This window comes from Bradysia coprophila, chromosome II (genome assembly GCF_014529535.1).
Source record: "Bradysia coprophila strain Holo2 chromosome II, BU_Bcop_v1, whole genome shotgun sequence".
Classification (NCBI taxonomy): domain Eukaryota; kingdom Metazoa; phylum Arthropoda; class Insecta; order Diptera; family Sciaridae; genus Bradysia; species Bradysia coprophila.
Window position 1 is genome coordinate 5,694,847 of NC_050735.1, and position 17,773 is coordinate 5,712,619.

The following is a 17,773-nucleotide window of genomic DNA, read 5'->3' on the forward strand; positions in this document are numbered from 1 at the left end:
TCCTTTTTTTTTACTTGAAGTACGCTACTTCTTGCACACAATGCAGTTTTTCACGGACACTATAAACGTTAGACTGTTCGCTCAAACCAATTTTTACATTGACCACTTTCTTTCCAAACAACGACTTTGCTCTACCAGTTCGCTTTCTATACTCCGTGTACAACCGAACGCGCACTGACCGTATTATTAAGTCAACTAGTCTGCCTTAGACTAAAATGTCTTTTTATCCCGCGGATACTTTTTCGGAAACTATTTCAAATCGAAATCAGCGTTAAGCTCTTTTGTGTCCTCGTCGCCACTGTAATATATGAGACGTGTGTTTCGTTTGATCAACAATTTATTACTGAGCTTAAAGTTAACAATACGTTACCGAACAGTGTTGTCCGATATCCTACAGTGTATAAACCTCGCCTCTATCGGCTTTTGTGAATAATTTTGATGAACATATAAATTGGGGTGTAAGTGATTTTTCAAACATTTCTGATCTTAAAATGTCAAGAAAAGTCCAAAGTTATTTAAAGTGCGATGAAAGTGGAATTTTTCAAGATTAGTCAGTCGTAAGCTTGTGCTAACGAGGCGATGCTGCGTAGGGCAAGCCTACAATGTGTCCTGAAAAATTCCGGTTGCACCGCGAGTTACAAACAACGTTTCTTCTTTCCTAACTAGTGTTGAAATATCGCGTATTTCCGACATCGCTTAGGAAAAACGTTACGATTGAATAGTTCAATTTTTCTGTACTTCTCAATGAGAGGTATTTGCGGACGAAAAAGTTCCTCTCTGCGGCCGAAAATGGATATATATTTTATGTGACGGGATCAAGTGTGCATTTTTTGTTGTTGAAATGGTTTATAGAGTGTTTGTTAGTGTTGTTGTGGTTTCGTCTCATTTCAGTTTTCAAGCGCAAAAAAAAACCTTGTTTGTGACTCGTGATATCGAATGTGGAACAAGTTATAGTATACGAGAAAAGGAATTTGATATTTCGTATCGATAGGATTCGTGTCAAGGGCTAAAGCCTTCGGACACTTTTACTTATCGTGATACGAAATATCAAATTATTTCCCGAGTGTAGTATGACGTTTTCCTTTACGAAGCTGGGAAAGACTTTTCCCTAGGGACGGAAAGTCCATTTTCGCTCCCTAGTAAAGGAAAATTATAAACGTTGAATAGGTGACTAAGTAAATAAGTATATTTCTACATACCCCAATACACACACATCTTGTGTGTATTGGGGTATTTTGAAAGATATTTTTCTGTATACGTTAGAGCGTGTTGATGCATTCCTTCCTAACCGTTACTTTCCTTCTCCACCGTTTACTTTCCCTACCGACCGATTCATATCATAGCTCTCCAATAATTTCTCACGTATACATAAAATAAGTTTTTCTGCAACTGAGCTGCGAAAAGTGCACTTTTTCATTCGTGATTTAGGTGACGTATAAAAGGTCTTTTTCACTAGATCTTGTACGTTTTGTCACTAGTTACAAAACGAGTTACTTTTGGTAACTGGTGACCAAAAATGACTAGTGGTTACAGGCAGAAACCAATTGCTGCTAGTGAATGAATGAAAATTATTGAAATATCGAATAATCAATTGATGAAAGCAATTGTTATTTGAAAATCCACAATACGAAAATATGTGGTAGACCACATAAACCACAATTATTTAACTAAATTTTTAGAACAAAAAGTTATTTTTGTAGAACGGAACAGACCTAAAAAATTAAATTTTTGGATGAATATACACTGTGGCAGTGAATGATCATTTGAAAACGGTTTCTGTGATTATAGTATAGTTAAAAAACTACGAGTATAGATTATGGATTTGAGCACTATTTCACGTTTAATTCTGGTCACTTCCCACGAACAATATTTTCATGGACTGTGTGTGATTAATTTATAAACAAATGAACTGTTTTTTTAGCTTAAAAGACTGACTTGCAGGCTGCACCATCGGCTAAATTTGCGGTAGTGACGATAACAATTTCCAAAATCTAATGATGTACGGGTGATTTGCATTTAAAAAGTTCACTTTTTGCAGCTTGTCACAGAAAACGTTGTATGCAACAGGTTGCAAAATTGGGTTGTTTTGTCACATTTTGTGATAGAAACAATCTCATTTCAGAGCTTGTTGCATAAATAGCTACTGTTTTGTTGAAATTAATTAAAAACATTTTTTTTTATCACGACGAACACAATATTGTATGGTGGCCGACTGTGATGTGACAAAATTTCTACTGTCATTTAGAATGAAAAGAGAATGGCTCCATCTATTTGGATTGTATCATAGATGAGAACTGGCAGCCTTAAAGTCAGATCCTATTTGAAGCGCTGCAAAATGTTGAACATACTGTAGGCTGAATTTAGAATCTGTAATTGTGATATAGCTCGATTAATAAAAACTAATAAACTAAAATTCCGCAAACGGATTCTGAAAGTCGTTATTATCTTTAATTATCTTGCAAAATTTTACGTAAATTTTAAAACGCCACCTTGGAAAATGTGTCCAGTGTGAGTGGAAACATTTTTAAAATAATCATCTGGTGTGGTTTCTTCAGTAATGTTCCAAAAAGCAGCACGTTCGATCTGATGGAGCGCCCTCGACCAATCCAACACGATTCATACAAACGATATGATAGTTTATTGCTTGCCAGCACTATTTCATTACCCAGGAACGTAATCGTGAATATGTCGAAAATGCTATACATCATACCAGTGAGATACACAAACATTCCGTAGAAATTATCACCTTCGAACTGTGAGTAAATAAAATTAATTTACTTGCATCAAAATCGAAAAAAAAAATTAAATCACTTAACAAATGCTATGCTGTATGTTGATAGACAAATGCATACGGAACCAGTCGCTATCTGGACAACAAAGAGTTTTGATAGAAAAGCTTCCAGCTGTTTTGTAATCCTATCCGAAAATATTAAAATTAATTCAAAGACTGCATCTTCATCACTACATACAGTTTCACATGAATGTACAACGCAGCCATTTCAATTAGGTCTCGACTATACACAATATCTCTTTCTGTATCGGTTATTGATCGGTCATCGAAATTTGTTCGTATCTCGCCCATTTTTGAAATTCGATCCCCCAGTACTTCGAACTGCCAAGCACAGTTGGCCATTAAATACCAAACAATCGCACCGAACAATACCACGGTAGCTGCTATGAACTCTTGAATAGCAATGCAGAAAAATCCCATCCAATATGCAAGTTCGTTGTATTTCCAATTAGACGGAATCGAGATGATTAAAAATAGTTTCTTTTCGGAACCCAAAAACGGTGCTACCAATGCGACATAAACTGAGGCTAGAGAGCAGGTGGTTATGAAAAAACTCAAAAATTTCATAAAAACTGTCCTTTTTTTGTCAATTATCGTAAATGTCTCCTGATCGACAAGACGAAATTTAGAAATTCGATTCAATAGTTCGCATATTTGCTCTTTCTTCGAGATAATGTACCATAGTCTGAGCTCTAAAACGGCAGTGACTATAGTCACTTCAATTGAAAATGTTTTTTCACTTGTATTTTGAGTCATAACACCTCCTGATGCCAATATAAATGGGAACAGACCAAAGTAAATTATGTAAAATAATTTCATTCTCTTTTCTCCAGCTGTCACCACATCTCCCTTATGCCAAAACCCAAAAAAACAAAGTTGGGAAACCATCCGCTGTATTTTTGGATGAATGTCCATACGGAACATCTTCAGGCTTTTGCTTCGCTGATCGACTAGCTACTGTTCAGTTTATAATTGAAACAACTATGGAAATGAGATTCGTTGATACGCTTTATATATTGGCGAATAGCAAACGAACATTGATATCGATTACAAAAGACAGTCGCAAAAGCGACATTTTTATTTATTTATTTTGAAGGATTTCCTTTTATGAATGGAACGGTTTGAATTATGCTGTCATTTATTAATAGATTGTGGGTTTGAGTACTATTTCACAGGACTCATAATGATTGACGCTGTAGGCAAGTCGCTCACTTATATCACCTTATCGAACAATATTTTCAAGGATCGAAAATTTAATTTCTTAACAAATTATTTTGATTTTTTAATTTCGTATCTCAAAGGACCTTCTCGAAGGCAGAGCCATCGCTGATTTTTGAGGTAGTGACGATAACTATTTCCACAATCTATTTTTTTTTTATTAAATTATTTTATTTATTGTCAGAGAAAGCGTCCTCTCCCGCACTAAAACTCCGATAAAAAATATGTTTAAATATTACAATTAAGTTTCATTACAAATCATTTCATTAAAATAATTAAAATGAACAAAAGAAAAACCTGAAAACTAAAGAAACAAGAATTGAATAAAATTTCTTCATTAAATTTTCATATCTTGTGCTCGAGTTAATTCCCGAAAAACTTGGAAAAGAAAAAAAAGAAAACATTAGTATGTCTACGAAAAAACAAAAATTAAAAATTAAAACTAGAGTAAATAAAAATCATCAACTCTTTTTCCAAAAGTTCCTAATATACAAGCCGCATTCCGCCTCTGTATCGATATAGAAACCTTCTGAAGCAAGTAATCTAAAGACTTCTTCTCTCCGGAAGCCTTCTTCATCATCTTTCCTAAAACTACGAGAAACGCTTTCGTTTCTGGGCCACAGCTACCCAAACTTTCGAACGCTATTGGTTTAAATAAGTGATTTTCTTTCAGACCGCCTAATGATTATGTTTCCTACGCTCTGCTTGATCAGCGACAGCTCCAGCCTTAGTCGACGAAATAGACAAATAAGACTGAGCTAAAGTATCTCGAACTGTCACGTCCCATATCAGTGACTTTCCTCTACTCCACGGAATTAACGTCATTCCATCTGGCCTCTTCCCATCGTCCCTCGAAATCCCTGGTGGTTGCAAAACATTAGGGACACCGGCTGACGAAAAAGCATGCGAGAAGATATTGTTAACATCATCGTGTCGTGGAATCCATCCTTTACTATTCTTACAAGACAATCCATGACGACCGTATTCGTCTACTAGCTTCACACAAACACAACAGTGTTCTTCGCATACCTTGCAACCCAATCTAAGTGCCACGGCAATTCTTGCCGCGTTATTGTCTAAAAGTAACCCCAGATTACTTGAAGGTATAACTTGCAACCACTTTTGAAGACTCTTTCGTTGATGATGCAAGTAACCTGGCACGGTCCACTGGAGAACTAGAAGCCAATAACTCGTCAAAAACCTTTCGCACACCTAGTCCCACAATCTATTATTTAGAACTGAATTGTTTTTCGTCAAATTTATAAACGACACCTAGGACCTCCGTTTATACTTCGAACTCAAGCTTATGCGTATGCATTGGAACTGTTTACAGATAAATAACCTAACAAATGCACCATAAACAGTACAAATGGGCGGTATGTAAGACTATACTGGCTTTCAAATCTGTATACACTCAGAATCGATCATTTCATTTTGCTTCCACTTTACTTGCTACAAATTTTGTTAGCCTTGTCATCAAAATAATTTTCCCTTTTACAAAATGTTTGTAAGGAGAAGTTGCGTGTGAGGTCACGTTTTACGTAGTTGAAAAGTGCGTTGTTTTAGCACCGTGTGCCAAATTACCCCACGCAATTTTAAATAAAGCTTTCAAGTTGATCTTCTTCTTTTTTAACGACAACACAAATAATCAATGAACTCAGGCAACGAACCCATACATGCCGGTGTGCTCGCCACTTTACGGAAATGAAATCCGGACTACGAAACCCCATTTTTCGACTTTTAGCCACTTACAACCAGCCAAGTATGGAAGATCAAAAATTTCTGAGACTGGTTTTGGGGCCTAGGCACCAAGGCCAAACTAGGCATATATAAAAAAGTCCCGGAAAAAATAGCGCCGATTTCGGTCAGTCGAAATTCAAAAGAATCCCTCGAATCAATTAAATCATCTCAGCGGTGTTTTCAAAGGTTTTTTAAATCATGCACAAAATTTCGTCGTAGAAGGACACATTTCAAATATTCACGCATAGCAACATATCGGCACTGTTGACATGAGTTATTCCAAGTGTGGCGTCGATGGACAGCTGACTTTCAGAAAGAAGAATTACAAAAAAATTTAATAAGTGTGTTTCAGGTGCCTCTGAAACTTGCAAATTTTACCAAATATGAAGGAAAAACTTTGAGCTTCTGTCAGGGGCGGATCCACCTATTAGCGGTCGTCGCGACCGCCCGGGTCAGAAAGTTCCATCCGCCCGGGTCAGGAAGCTACGAAAAAAGTTTGTTTCACTCTCACCATTTTCAATGTACGCCACCTTACTTTCTTTATCAAACCTTCTTTACATGCCTTCATTACCTTCATTGATGTAAGGTCATAAATCTACTTTCACATCAAAACGTCAGCGTGTTTACTATTTTTTTGCAAAACAAAATGTCGAGTACATCAGAAAATAGCAAAAATGCAAAGATTCAAACAAATTTATTTAGGTTTTTTACGAACAAAACTGTAAGTAGAGACTCGCTCGTTCGTCTACTTTAATTGATTATCGGCAAAACCTAGGTCAACTATATGTGTGAACACAGTCGAAATTGAAAACGTTTTTCTTCTACTACAGGTCTCAAATTCAAACGAAGAAATTGAGGAGACTTATGAATCAAATTCGGCACCAGTAGAACTACAACTCCCAAATTCAAAAGAAAAAATTGAGAAGACTTTTGAATTGAATTCGGCACCAGTAGAATGTACGACGGTCGTTTTAGCAGAGGCAGATACCACCGGCGCCGAAGAGAAGCAACGAGATATTGGCTACTACATAAACGTCGATCGTTCGAACATGGAGCAAGGCTTGAAATATTCATTACTGGACACCCCCTGCCAACTACGATTTTCCTTACTCCACACGGCAAAATAAAGGAAAATTAGAAAAGAGATATCTAAACAACTACCATTTACAAAAGCACAGCCAGTGGCTTGTGTTTTCCCCAAAAGCGAATGGGCTGCTATGTAAATGGTGCGTTTTGATGACCGTCGGAGAATGCGGTGCCACCAGCTCTAATCATCAATCAAATATGCCACTCCAGAACTTGGTAAAAACACCACTTACGGACTATTCTCGGTTATCTGGCGAGTCAGGAAAATTAGAGACTCATTCAAGGAATCAATATCACATTAACGCTGTGCAATCCGGAAAGTCATTCATTTTAACGATGAATGATAGCAGAAAAACAGTCTCAAATCAACTGAATGCGCACAATCAAAAAATTATCGCTGAGAATCGAAAGCGATTGGTGCCGATAATTAAATCGATTATTTTTTGCGGTCATCAAAATATTGCTCTGCGTGGTCATAGGGACGATGGCACATTGGACACAGACAATACAGGTAAATTTTACTTGCATTTTTATCGCTATGCACAATGCACATCATGGAACTAACTGACGATACTTTTTCGTGCAGATAGAAACGAAGGAAATTTTCGGGAACTGTTGAAATTTCGTGTGGACGCTGGTGACGCTGACTTAGCGCAACATTTAACAAATTCTGCTAACAACGCAACCTACATAAGTAAAACAATTCAGAACGAAATTATCGAAATTTGTGGAGAAGCAGTACTTAAAGTAATAACTAAGCGAATCCGCATGTCAAACTTTTACTGCGTAATTATCGATGAAACAACTGACGTTGCTTGTGTTTCACAACTGTCTATCAATATTCGATACTGCTACAACAATCAAATTCGGGAAGATTTTGTTGGCTTTGTCGATCTTCACCATGACAATTATAGCGCCGAAGACATGGACAATGATGTAGAGCCCGTTTTAAGTGGAGAAATCATTGGCAAGACTGTACTTCGATATTTGAAAAAGTTGGATTTTGACTTTGCAAAATGCGTTGGTATCGCTACTGATGGATGTGCAGTTATGATCTCGGTGGAAAAAGGCGTTAACAAAACAATGCAGGAGGAAATGCCGAATGCAATAAGGATTCCTTGCTTCAACCACGCATTAAACCTTGCACTGTCAGAGGGAGCAAAAGTGCCTAAAGTGATTTGCGCATTCGCTACTATCAAAGACGTCATCAGTTTCTTCAGCAGATCCTCGAAACGATCAATGGTATTGGAATCAAAATTGGGCGCCAACCTGCATGGATTGTGTGCGACCAGATGGGTTGAAAGGCATGACTCCGTCATTCAATTTCGCGACCATTTCAAATCAATTCTTGAATCATTACAATCAGTTAGCAGATGGGAGGACAGCGAAGCATCGAGCAAGGCCATCACCGTGATACATCAGCTCAACTCAGAGTTTCTTGTGACACTTCATATTGTGGCCGATGTATTCGCTGTTACGTTGCCCATTTCTAAGATCCTACAAACAATTACTTTGGACAAAGCTATAGCTGTCACAACACTTGAGCATACAATTAGTGAATTAAAACGCAAACGAGATGACGCTGAGAAAATTTTTGCAAATATTTATGCAGAAGCAATGACTGTCATCGACGCACTAGAAATCGATCCACCAGTTTTACCGAGGAGACATGCAGCAGGAATTGTAACTGCTGAGCATAATTTTCGAGTTAATGTGTTTATTCCTTTTCTGGACAACATCATTCAAGACTTGACTGAGCGTTTTGATGAGGACTACATGAATAGCTTCGACCTAAACACATTACTTCCTGCTTCTTTCTTCAAATTGCCATTTTCAATATGCGACAGGAAAAAAGAGAATGGATTCGTCAAAGTGGACTATAACTCAGACCTGGATGTGTATTTCAAGTACACTCCGTCGGAATCGGATACACATGTGTGTAACATGACGAATAACGTAAGCAAAATTTTGAATATCCGTCAATCACGACGATGTTTGAAAGCTTTAGAAAAAGCATTGAAGGTGGAAATCGAAAGTTGGCAAGCGTACTGGAAAAAATTTCTTATAAAAGAAAAGAAATTGCCTGTCAACATTGAACTTGTTTTGAGCCGTTGCGACAGTACTGTTTTTGAACATATCAACAAATGTTTATCAATTCTGTCGGTTTGGCCTGTAAGTATTGCTTCAGCAGAAAGAACATTTTCTACTCTGAGGCGCTTGAAAACATGGATAAGGTCGACCACCAAGCAAATGAGGCTTAATGGGCTAGCATTAATGCATATGAATCGCCATATCAATTTGAATGTTGAAGATATCATTAATGAGTTTGCACGCAAAAAAGCTAGAAAGCTAAAATTTTTACTGTAAATTTATCTTGATTCATGGTACAAATAAAGTTGAACTTTCTCTATTAAATTTGACTATGAGTTGTCCTTAAACCGCCCGGGTCAGAAAATTTTCTGGATCCGCCCCTGGCTTCTGTCGGCGTCTACGTAGACGGTCTACAAAAATATTTTTTTGGTTATTAGTAGAGGAAATGTTGCTCTACTGCTAGCTACTGTTAGCTTCATCCCTCAAGTAACCGCAATAACGACCAGCTCTAAGAAAAGTTTTCTCATAGCTGCTCAAACTGCTACAACCAAATTTATTTTCTATTAAAAGCTAACACATTCGCGGACCTAAATTTTTGAAAAAGGATTCTAATGGAGACATATCATCAAAAGTAAACTAAAATCCAGTATTTGAAAAACGCCCAAATGTATGCTTTTCAGCAAAGCACCGATGCCTCTTAATCTAAATGTTCCAAAAATTGCAAATAAAAGTGAAATTAATGTCATTTCGTTTTCCCCTCAATAAAGTGATTTGCACCAGTGATAAGAAATTTTGCATCTGTAGAATGATGAAAAAGTGGCTGGACGTTTAATGTTTCGCAGGGAAAATATGAAATCAAAATTAGAGGAAAACCAAGAACCATTCAATTGAAGGCTTCCTCTTTTCGTTGAGTTTAAACTAAATAGTTTTTTTTTTTAAATGATACGGTAGTTCGCATGAAAAATGTCTATTTAGCGAGTAAATACACACGTATGACACACAAAGAATTTCCTTTTATCGATTTTCTTTGTGCTCAGTGTGCATCTAATTAAAAACTTTTTCCAATCAAATATGTATCGAAACAATTGACAAAGAGCATATTACGTAACCAATTGCGTTTTATTGGAATTTATTTGCATAATTGAAACGACAGAAATGGTTTTTATGAAAACATATCATGTTTTGATGAGCATCTAAGAGGGCGTTATCAAAAATGTGTATAATTATTGAAGGAACAGGTAGGTATAAATAACTGAATGAAATAAAATTGACCTCGTTGATTCCACTATTTTCAAGGTACTTCGGTATTGCGTCGATTGCATTTGACTACTTCATTCCCACTTTTTGGTTGGGTCAGGTTCCTTGACTGGACAAATTTTCTAATAGATTTTGGAAGTTTTAATAGTAATAGGGACGCGCATATATAAGGGTAGCGTCTATTATCTTCCCGTTTATTTCATCCCACTCAATATTCTGAATGAATGGCTTAAAGTTTTAGCTCAAGCTGGAAACCTGTACCTTAATCTATAATAACTAAAGTGGACAAGACGTTGAATGACTTGTTGAAGATTTCTTGGTAATGCAACGAAAAAGTCAATCGGATGCAATGCTTATCATCGTTTAACAAGCTAATTGTTTTCTCACTGGCCGAAATTGTGTAACCCCTATTACCTATTTTCGAAGTTTTTGCTCTTGATAGTGATCTTTTTTATGTTTTTATGGTACACAGTCCCCCTGAACCAAAATAAAGTTTTGATGAAAATGCACCCAAAAATTGATTGCTGTTCTCAATAGAGGGACCCTAGGGGAGTTCAAAACGATGGTCCGTTAAGCTGGACCAGATGCTACCCCAACCCCATACAACTAAGAAAAAAAATATATGGGATGGGGAAGCATCTGGTCCAGCTTAATGGACCATCGTTTTGAACTCCCCTAGGGTCCCTCTATTTAGAACAGCAATCAATTTTTGGGTGCATTTTCGGTAAAACTTTATTTTGGTTCAGGGGGGGTGTGGGTAATTGCTTATGAATTACTCTAGAGTAGACGTGTGACTTCATTAACCCCAATGAGTTACCACTCTAGTTTTAAGATTTTAAAAATTCTTTTTTTCGCTGATACGTAATGATACGTAAGACTCCATACTGAAAATGGGCATATTTGGGTCGACCTCTCTTGAGCTGGGGCCCAATAAGTGTTTTTGGGTTTTTCGAAGATATCTACTGAAATTTAAACGCTTCACTTGTAAGTCAAATGTAAAGTATTTTCAATACCGATGGAAATTGGATGACCGACTCGTGAGTTTTTCCATATATAGGTCGGCCAAATTTGAACAGATTTCGACTGCTTTTGCTTTATAGTCTGGGTTCTTATGTTAAAAAAAAACCGGTCCGCGCGCAAAAAATGTATGAAAAATGACTATTTTTGAAAAAGACATATGTTTCATGATTTTTCAAGCCCAATCGAATGCTATAACTGAAAAACTCGGGAAACGCCTAGCGTGCGGATTGACATAAGAACCCAGACTATTATTAGATAATAGATAGGTATTGACGGTACCAGTCAGAATTTGTTTTTTTGAAATTCGGTTCACCGGAGCGTGAGCTAGGTCTCTTGGAGTGAGCTTATATCCGGCTACTCTACTCAGCTGTACAGTGAAGGGGATATATGGGATGCACTTTCGAAAGGCATTTATCTTTTTCAAAGACTAAATTGGCAACTAACCAAAAAGAAATAGATTTTGCATTTACTTAGAAGATAATTTTATTGGTCGTATTCCAAGTCTTGCACCCGAAAATTCGATTACATTTTTGATCAAATTTTAAGCTGTACAAGAAGCTGTAGTTTACAAATCAATCTGTGAATATTATGTACATTTAGAAGACTGTAGCAATCAGCACATAGATTCAAAGAAACATCCTCAAAACAAAATCATCTATTGACTGAAATTCAGTCACTGAATGAAGAGGGATAGTAAATAATTGTGAAAGTTGTTGTCTTGATTTCGTTGCTATCGTCCTCAATTAAGTGTCACATAATTGTATTAACGTCAACGTTTACGTTCTCATGAAATATTCTCATTAGAGGCATATTGTATGCATGGAATGGAAAATGTTACTCAACTTCACTCTGCAGAAAGTCTTAATTCAATTGGCTTCTTATTGCAATCAGCAGTTCAGCACTACGAGAAATGTTAGAAGAAAAAGCCAATAAATTATATTGAACTTTCGCTATAGATTCTATAGAACCAATTGAATTTTCAAATTAGTTTCTCATCCACATCAAGTATGAATAATAATTATTAGATTACGGAATGGTTTACCATACACTTCAATCAACGTTACGAACCACAAGCTTTTCTCCATTTCCATGTAGGCTATACCATTCTATCTATTCACTCATCAAAATCAATAACACTATAACAGCATGTGCATGTAATGGCGTAAATGAACTGCAATTCGCCTGGTTAAATGTTTTCGCAATGCTTTGCTCAGTTTGCATAATTCAGAACATAACTTGAATATCAAACATGGTGTATGCATGTACTTGTACTCGTAACGAAGCTAACTTTATGTGCATTCCATTGCGAAGCCCGGTTCATGTCGACAGTGGAAACAATATACCATTGATTGAGCTTTTTTCGATATGAAGTCGTTTCTACAGTTCTAACGGCTCAAATTCAAACGTGAAGAAACTTCAGAGATAAATTATTAAATGTGCGAATAGATATAGCATTATAAATCTCTTCTTCGCTTTATAATAATCGCATAATGTTCGAATAGCTAAAATATTATAAAGTGGATATTCGCCTAATAAGCGAATAGTCAAAGTATTACAAAGTATTACCTATTCACACGTTCGTACGCGCAAGAAATTTACTTTCTCGGTTTGGTATGGTTTGAAAAATATTTTCACCATCCATTGTACCATTTATCATTCTTAATCAAGAAATCAAGTAATTATTAGAGAAGTTATACCGTCAGTTTTCGTATCCAAGAATAATAGTTATTTAAATTACAAGAGGCAAAAAACGGTTTTTAAAAATTCGAGGTGTATGTGTGAGCTGAGAGGGTATTGTAACATGAGAATGCGCAAAACCTCGTTAAACCTCGGTTCACAATCGCATTCGAATGTTATAATACCCTCGAGGCTCACACATACACCGAGAATTTTTAAAAACTTTTTTCGACCCGAGTCATTTAATGGATTTTACATGCTTTAAGCACTTCTTTCGACGCCCTCAGCATGTAAAATCAATCGGGATAAAAATGAAAAGTCTCGTTTTCGCGTGTTTATTGACCTCGGCTTCGCCTCGGATCAACAAAATTCACACGAAAACTCTACTTTTCAACTTTTTATCCCTAGTTATGTAAAATACTATTACATTCGCCTTTCGTATATCGTATTCGTATATTCCGTATATCGAGTATAAGTCGCATGTGTTTGACAACTGCCACATTTGGAAAAATGAAATTTTTTACGCGATGGATTTCGATCAAACAAAATGTCAGTGTGTAGCTTGTGATCTCAGGAGTCTGGCAAGGTAATTAGTTTTTCAATCGGACTAATATCGGCTGAGCGATAAGACTATGAAATCAAGCAAACTGAAACTTGACAGTGCTCCATACAAAATTTTAAAAAAGAGTGGGGATAAAATTTCATACAAAAAGTGCTCTATTTGGCAGCTGTCGTGTTTTCGATGAAAAGCGAATGTAAATTATTAATGACAATTGGAGCGTGGAAACCATTGCAACCCCTTAGTTAGTTTTTTAGATGTTTGTAATTTGGAATTTTCAAAGAACATCCGGTTGTGCGCGAACATTTTTTGTGTTTGTGCCACATCGTTAATTTTTCGCATTTTTTTTTCAAAGTTGTGTAAATTTTGTAAACTAATCTGCTCAGTCACATAAATTCTATAGATCTAAGCAGAGTTAAGTTGTCTACATCAGAATATACCTTGAATATAACAAAGCATTACACTTTCTGCAACAATATCACGTAGCATAAACTCTGCTGCCAGGAAAAAAAAATATAAAAAATTTAGTTCGAAACAATTTAGTATGTAGGGCAATGCTTCTCAGAGACTTTAATGTCGAGATTAGACTATTGTTTATGATTGCAATAAATTCTCCTATGCTTTTCATAAAACATTGCATGATAAATTATTCGGAAAAAAATTGAGATACCGACTAAAAGCTCACTTCTAAAAAGTAAATGTAATTACATCCACTTTGTAGAAATGAAAATAAGTTCTCTACTTTGTACTTTCTACATTTTTTGCAGATTGAATATTGCACAAATACACCAACCCTCCACCTCTTTCCCTGGCACACTCTTCTGTGACTTAAGGGTGAATAAATTGATAAATTTTCATCTTCAAAAAACGTATACCGATTTAGTATTTATGTTTCGTAAACTACGAGGATACAGTTTGTTGCATTTTAAGCGGATAATGTATAACACACCCTAGTTAAGCACAGCCATAAATAACTCAATGCATCCAGCAGAAAATGCATATTGCATTAATCAGGAATAAAACGAGCTGTGCTCGTATACAGCAAAATGGTGTTTGCAAAACATCATCGTTAGAGACACAGTGCAATGTAAATTTTTAGATCTCCTTACCATCATAAACAAATAAAAAGAAAAAAGAAAACAAAAAGCTCAGCAACTTTTGAATAAAAGTATGATGAACCATAACAAAGACAAATTATAGTGATATTTGTCAGCTGGAAAATCGCACACCATATAAATATACAGTTGAACATCACCAACACAAGAAATAATAATAATATTTTGTGGAACAGGTCGGGATGTTTTGAATAATTTAAGATAAATGGTGCGAATGCTGTTTATGTTCGACTTTATGTGAATGGGTGGGCGATGGGGCATAAATAAGAAAAATCACAGAAGTAATTTATTTAAATTATTTTACTTTGTGCTTTTTTCGGCTCAAAAAGAAGCAGAAATAACACGGGAATCTTTTGAACGTTTGACTTTGGGAAAAGTTCGTAAATCAATTTCGCTTGGCAAGATGAAAAAAAAAAAAACGCACACAGAAAAAGTCGCCTTTTACCTTTGATAAATTGATTTGTTCGTCGTACAACGAGTGTATTTTTGTATACAACCGGTATGTTCCTAAGAGAATGTTCCTAATTAATTTGCCATGAAATGAAAGTTTTCTCCTTTTTTTTTTTGAAATATAGCCTCGAATATAATCCGATATTCAGCTTATGCTGTATACCTATGTATCGAAGGAAAATTAAAAAGTTTTACCTCTTCACCCGCACTTTTTCTTGCTTATTAAGTAAAAATAAACTCTTCATGTTGTACGGATCTGCACACAAAAAATGTACGAACTTTTTCGTTCTCATACTGTAGATTGTGTTCGAGCTTGTCTGGCTGTCATGTTCACAAAATTTCAACGAATCGATAGAAGCGAAAAACTTTTCCCTCTTGTACTCAATCCCTTGTATTCTCCGCGAATTTTCCATTATTTTTTTATACAAACCGATTGTTAAATGCGTTATTAGTTGCTGTACGGATAACTTGCCTATCGGACTATCGTTGCAAAAGGTACATAATATTTGAAAACTGATTTGGATGAAAAGAAATTAATTAAAATCGTTTACAACGGACGATGGAATTATGCAGAACGAATTTTTAATTCAACAAAAGATTTAAATTGAAAAAGTTTTACATTTTAGAGGTACGGGAAATGAATCGACTGTTTTCGCGATATAATAAAAGCAAATTAAATATACAATTTTGCCTTCATCCATCATCGTAAGAATGTTGTAAACTAAAGAGCAAACTTAAACGAGATTATAAAACAAGTAAGGTTGACGGAAAAGTCAAGAACGTTAAACCTTAAGTGAATTATTATTCGATAATAGCCAAATAAATTACTAAACAGCAAACACTGTGAGGGGTTCAAAAAGACTTCGAAAATATAGGTCGGGATATTAAGCTACTAAGAACAGATACTACACTTTGATGATGCATGGATGTGTCCAGAATTCGAATGTGTCACATAAAACATTTGAATTGGACGGTAAATTAAAGAGAAAAAGAATGTCGAGAGCAACAAAAGTACCCTCGCATCGACGTTAACGTCCACAGTCCATGCTGTAAAAACTTTTCAGTGTTACACCACTCGGTATCCTTTTGTGAATTCGGTAATGGAAAGGAAATAGTGAAGGTGATAATGTTGTACTACAACATCATTCATGTCACACTTTTTCACCCTCGGATGCAATTATCTCAATTCTATGGTACTACAAAAACTGCACGTATCATGTCGATCGTCGACGCTTTCATTAACAGAAACTTGAACCTAATGTGCTCATGGTTATATGGTTACCCATTTTTCGACGTACTTTCGACATTTTATAAAAGCAAACTTTTACATTCTCTGTTCATGCATGAAATGAAAATGTTGTTAGAACGAAAGTGACCACATCATCCATATGTGGCTGTACACAGTATCCTCTGCATCAATGAATCCTACGTTTTACGTTTATAGTTCCACTTTTCTGAATAAGTGGATAATCTGAGGGTTTAATTCATTATAATTATAACTTGTGTTAGGGTATACAGGAAGCGTAAATGTAAGCGTAACTAGTTATGGTTGAAGGATAAATAAGCGAAACACGATAGAGAGAGCCAAAAAAAAGTCCAAAAGATTTATTGTGTAACGAAATTTGATTAATTACAAGTAATTAGTGTAAAAGAGCGGAAGAGAACGTTTAGCTTATACATTTACATCTACACGACAAGCAAGTTAAATTACATTTTATTAACACTACAAATTTATGCGGTTTTATCGCTTTTCGTCTTGATGAGATCCATGTACTGTGTAAGGTTTCAACTTTAATGTACATTCTAACTTTGTAATATTATATTAGTAGTAGCTGTATATTCCATCATGGTGACGTGTTTTCCTATCCTGGTACGACATAATGAAATGAGGAACATATAGTTCCATTAGAGCTTGATGTGTGATTATTGATTATGGTAATAATTTGCGATGAACTTAATGATGCTGAAATGTTTGAAGTTGTTAATGGGTGCACGTTTTTCATCAAAAGAAAACTTCGGCTAATTTAATGTCAAGTAAATTGCATGATTTTGTGTGAAAAGTCACACCTGTAGTCTCATCAACCTGTGAGTCATTGATATAAGAGAGCTGGATGGAAAAATGGAAATTTCATTGATATAACTTCGTCAGACAAATTAAAGAATAGTTATTTGTTATCCGAGGGGAATAGTTATTCGTTCACTCAAGTTGGAATTTTCTATTTCTCCCATAAGTGAGCACAACGTGCATGTTGTGTTTTGCCGCTTTTCTTTACGGAACGAAAACATCGATTCGCCATACCATTTTCGAGAACATAAACGCCACAATTTTCTCATGGCTTATAGAAGATGGGAGAAAATAGGACACGACATAACGTGCGCATGAAAATTTCATTTTGCCTACAATTCGCTAAATACCCGCGTTCTGAATATAGATATTGTGGACTGTACTTAAATGAAATGAGTTTTGCTTGTTTCCATCATTTCATTGCGTTCCACAATGTGTGAGTGCAGCAGCACACGAAACTTATGTGGAACGAATAACACTGCAGAGTCCGATAAGCACGTAAAGGCTCTGAGTTTTATTTAATTTTGAAATCAGGACTCAGTACCTGCCAGGTTACATTTGAAGCCCTTCAGATTAATGTCGATTCAGCTTCATTCAGCTTATTTTAAAAAGCCTTTTTTGAAATTTATTAAGTTTGAATGGATGGTCGAAAAGGTATCATCGCTACTGCCACAAAAACTTTTACATCAAAGCTGTCAAAACTT

The 17,773-nt window shown here is 35.8% G+C and overlaps 2 protein-coding genes across 3 annotated transcripts in view; both read right to left on the reverse strand.

Annotated features, from left to right (window-relative positions):
• LOC119068882 (glutamate [NMDA] receptor subunit 1) overlaps positions 1–17,773 on the reverse strand; it is a 139,653-nt gene that overhangs the window by 104,579 nt on the left and 17,301 nt on the right. The gene's annotated exons all lie outside the window — the stretch shown is intronic.
• The window catches only part of LOC119069183 (odorant receptor 94b-like), a 416,993-nt gene continuing 400,378 nt past the window's right edge, over positions 1,159–17,773 (reverse strand). The window contains exons 1-4 of one of the 2 annotated variants that reach the window (XM_037173120.1): positions 2,970–3,756; positions 2,817–2,916; positions 2,490–2,753; positions 1,159–2,367 (exon numbers count right to left, since the gene is read on the reverse strand). In XM_037173120.1, the coding sequence (XP_037029015.1) occupies positions 2,317–2,367; positions 2,490–2,753; positions 2,817–2,916; positions 2,970–3,715 (1,161 nt within the window). In that variant the 5' untranslated portion in view covers positions 3,716–3,756 and the 3' untranslated portion in view covers positions 1,159–2,316. Of the gene's footprint in view, positions 2,368–2,489; positions 2,754–2,816; positions 2,917–2,969; positions 3,757–17,773 lie in introns of those variants that run through there. The other variant, XM_037173130.1, reaches the window with a different exon arrangement.